General features: G+C 40.9%; 1 protein-coding gene across 1 annotated transcript; it reads left to right on the top strand.

Annotated features, from left to right (window-relative positions):
* Positions 1 to 1675: 1675 nt before the first annotated feature.
* Positions 1676 to 2890, top strand: LOC130933996 (uncharacterized). The gene has a single exon (XM_057863587.1). The coding sequence runs from the start codon at positions 1676 to 1678 to the stop codon at positions 2888 to 2890; it is 1215 nt and encodes a 404-aa protein (XP_057719570.1).
* The last annotated feature ends 712 nt before the right edge of the window (positions 2891 to 3602 follow it).

Raw genomic sequence — 3602 nt, forward strand, 5'->3', positions numbered from 1 at the left:
TACTAACGTGGGATGGCAATTGGCTTGCAACGTTAATGAGAAAAGTGATCACCAATAACGCCTGCGAATCCATTCATAGCCTACGTTAAGTACCACGTTAACTGTAGAAGAAAAAGAGGACTCCACGTTAATGAGAAACGTGAACTCCAATAACGTTTCTCCTCAACGTTAGTGGTAAAAGTGAACACCACTAACGTTGGGAAACTAGGCAATGCCCCACGTTAAGAGTCACGTTGACTAAGTTAACATGAACTCTAACGTGGACGAGGATCAACAATGCCAACGTTAGTGACACTCACTTTTGTCACTAACGTTGGATCATTTGCATTTCCTACGTTAACTCTCACGTTAAGATTGTTAACGTGAAAGTTAACGTGGAGTAGGGTTCAAAGAACCAATGTTAGTGACACTCACTTTTGTCACTAACGTTGGAAAATGGCTTCATTACTACGTTAAGAGCCACGTTAACTTAGTTAACGTGGGTTCTAACGTAGGGGCATAAGGCAATTAGAGCGTTAGTGACAAAGGTGAGTGTCACTAACGCTCTCGAAGATGATAGGTGCCTACGTTAAGGGCTACGTTAGCTAAGCTAACGTGAGACCTAACGTAGGGGGCAAAAGGCAAGCAACGTTAATGGGAAAAGTGATTCCCATTAACGTTTGCGAAAAGGGGCACAAGCCAACGTTAATGGGAAAAGTGAGTCCCATTAACGTTGGCCAAGAATTGAGAAGGAACGTTAGAAGTCACGTTAAGACTTCTAACGTTGAGAATAACGTGGGCATATAAGGGTGGAATGTTAGTGGAAAAGGTGAATGCCACTAACGTTCTCGCACCCAGAATTGTATTCCACGATTAATTTCACTAAGTGCCCGAGCCTAAATTCATATTTCTCTGCAAGATGGGCCCACTAAAGATGAGAATTGCTTCAACTCAAGGTCCAAAGCCCACATCCAAGACTTGAAGAACTAACTAGAAGATCATGAAGAGTAGTATATATAGGAGTAGTTTTGAACTAGCTAGAGATTTTTGGACCAGGGAGAACTACGCTCTGCATATTTACTTTTCTATACTTCTAGCATGGATTCTTCTTTTTTGTCATTTTTGATTCCTAGAGCTATGAACAACTAAACCCCTTTCATTGGGTTAGGGAGCTCTACTGTAATTTGATGGATCAATATTAGTTTTCATTCTTCTTCTTCTATCTTTTCTCTTGATTTTACTAGAAATCTTTCAATCCTAATTCAATTGGTTAGTTATCTTGGAAAAGAAACTCTCTATAATTGGATCTCTTCGGAACCTTGGAAGAGGAATGAAGAGATCATGCTAGAATTGCTTTCTCATGCTGGACCAATTTGGGTTGGAATGGATATGTGACAATAATCCTACCAATACTTGAATTGGGAAATGTATGTGGTATAATCAGTGACCATACGTCATCTCTTCTCATGAGCAATTGACCAAGAAATTTGCTATTGATCAAGATTTGAGAGATTGGATTACCAAGGAATCGGGATTCAATCACTTAAGATTGCCAAGGAGATCAATGAATGCATTGATTGAGGAAGAGATGAGAATGAACTTGATCCGGAGAATTGCAACATCTCCTATCAACGCTATCAATGCTATCAAAGATATTCAAGACAGTAAAGATTTTCGGGAAGAAGTGCAATTTAACATGCAGAATCAAGATGCTGCCATCAAGAAACTGGAAACACAGATTGAATTATTATTCAAGCAAACCCCTGGGCACAATAATTGCAGCAATATTAACTCAATACCAAGGGAAGAATGTCAGGACATCACCCTCAGGAGTGGGAAGGAATTGAAGGAGACCCACAAGAAACCACCAGAGAAGGAATTGGATGAAGAAAACAAGGGACATGAGGAATCTCACACCTCAATCCCCAAGTCACATCAAGAAAGAGAAGTGCCCAATTCATGCCTCTCAAAGGCCCCATACCCACAGCAGTTGCAATTAAAGAAGAAGGGAGAGGACAACCAATTCTCAAGATTCTTGGAGATCTTCAAGAAATTACAAATAAACATACCCTTTGCTGAAGCAATCGAGCAAATGCCACTCTATGCCAAGTTCTTGAAGGAGTTTATGACCAAAAAGAAAAGCTGGAAGAATAATGAGACTGTGGTACTTACAGAAGAATACAGCGCCATCATCCAACATAAATTGCCTCAAAAATTGAAGGATCCTAGGAGTTTCCAAATCCCTTGTATCATTGGAGAAATCACTGTGGAAAAGGCTTTATGTGATCTAGGAGCCAGCATAAATCTAATGTCTCTAGTAATGATGAAAAAGATGAAGATTGAAGAAGCCAAACCAACAAGAATGGCCCTCCAACTAGCAGACAGGTCATTCAAATTTCCCCATGGGGTAGTAGAAGACTTGTTGGTGAAGGTGGGAGACTTCATTTTTCCAGCAGATTTCGTAGTACTAGACATGGAAGAAGGAGCTAAAACCTCCATCATCCTGGGGAGGCCATTTTTAGCCACTGCCAGAGCCATTATTGATGTCCAAAAGGGTGAACTTGTCCTCAGATTACACGAGGAAAAAATGACATTTAATGTGTTTAAGGCCATGAGATACCCACATGACTCATTGGGAGAATGTATGAGGTTGGACTCAGTAGAAGCTTTGGTACAAGAAACTCTTGAAGAAGAGCTTGAAGCATCAACAGAAGAGGAGTTACCAACAAGCGAAGAAGCTGCAGCCGCTGAAATACATGTTCAAGGTGGGCTAGAAGAGAAGGAAGAAAGAAAAGAAGCACCCAAATTGGAGCTTAAAGCACTTCCAACCACTCTCAAGTATGCATACTTGGGAGAAAATAAAAGCTATCCAGTAATCATAAATTCAGCTCTCAGCCAAGAACAAGAGTAAGAGTTGCTTCAAGTCTTATGAAGGCATAAAGATGCCATTGGATGGACACTTGCTGACTTGAAGGGAATCAGTTCATCCATATGCATGCATAAGATACTCCTAGAAGAAGGTGCCATACCTTCCATTCAGCCCCAAAGAAGGTTAAATCCAGCAATGAAAGAAGTAGTGCAGAAAGAAGCCATGAAGTTGTGGCAGGGAGGAGTAATCTATCCAATCTCAGACAGCCAATGGGTCAGTCCAATTCAGGTGGTTCCCAAGAAGGGGGGAATCACTGTGGTGCCCAACGAAAGGAACGAGCTAATCCCTACAAGAACCATTACAGGCTGGAGAATGTGTATTGACTACAGGAAGCTTAATGAGGCCACAAGAAAAGATCATTTCCCACTTTCCTTTATGGACCAAATGTTGGAAAGACTTGCGGGACATGCATATTATTATTTTCTAGATGGGTATTCAGGATATAACCAAATAGTGGTTGATCTAAGAGACCAAGAGAAAACATCATTCACTTGCCCATATGGAGTGTTTGCCTATAGGCGCTTGCCATTCGGGCTATGTAATGCACCCGCAACCTTCCAACGTTGTATGCTCTCCATCTTTTCAGATATGATAGAGAAGTTCATTGAAGTTTTCATGGATGACTTATCAGTATTTGGAGATTCCTTCCATAGTTGCCTAACCCATCTTGCCTTGGTATTGAAAAGATGTCAAG

The sequence above is a fragment of the Arachis stenosperma genome, chromosome 6, assembly GCF_014773155.1.
Source record: "Arachis stenosperma cultivar V10309 chromosome 6, arast.V10309.gnm1.PFL2, whole genome shotgun sequence".
Taxonomy (NCBI): domain Eukaryota; kingdom Viridiplantae; phylum Streptophyta; class Magnoliopsida; order Fabales; family Fabaceae; genus Arachis; species Arachis stenosperma.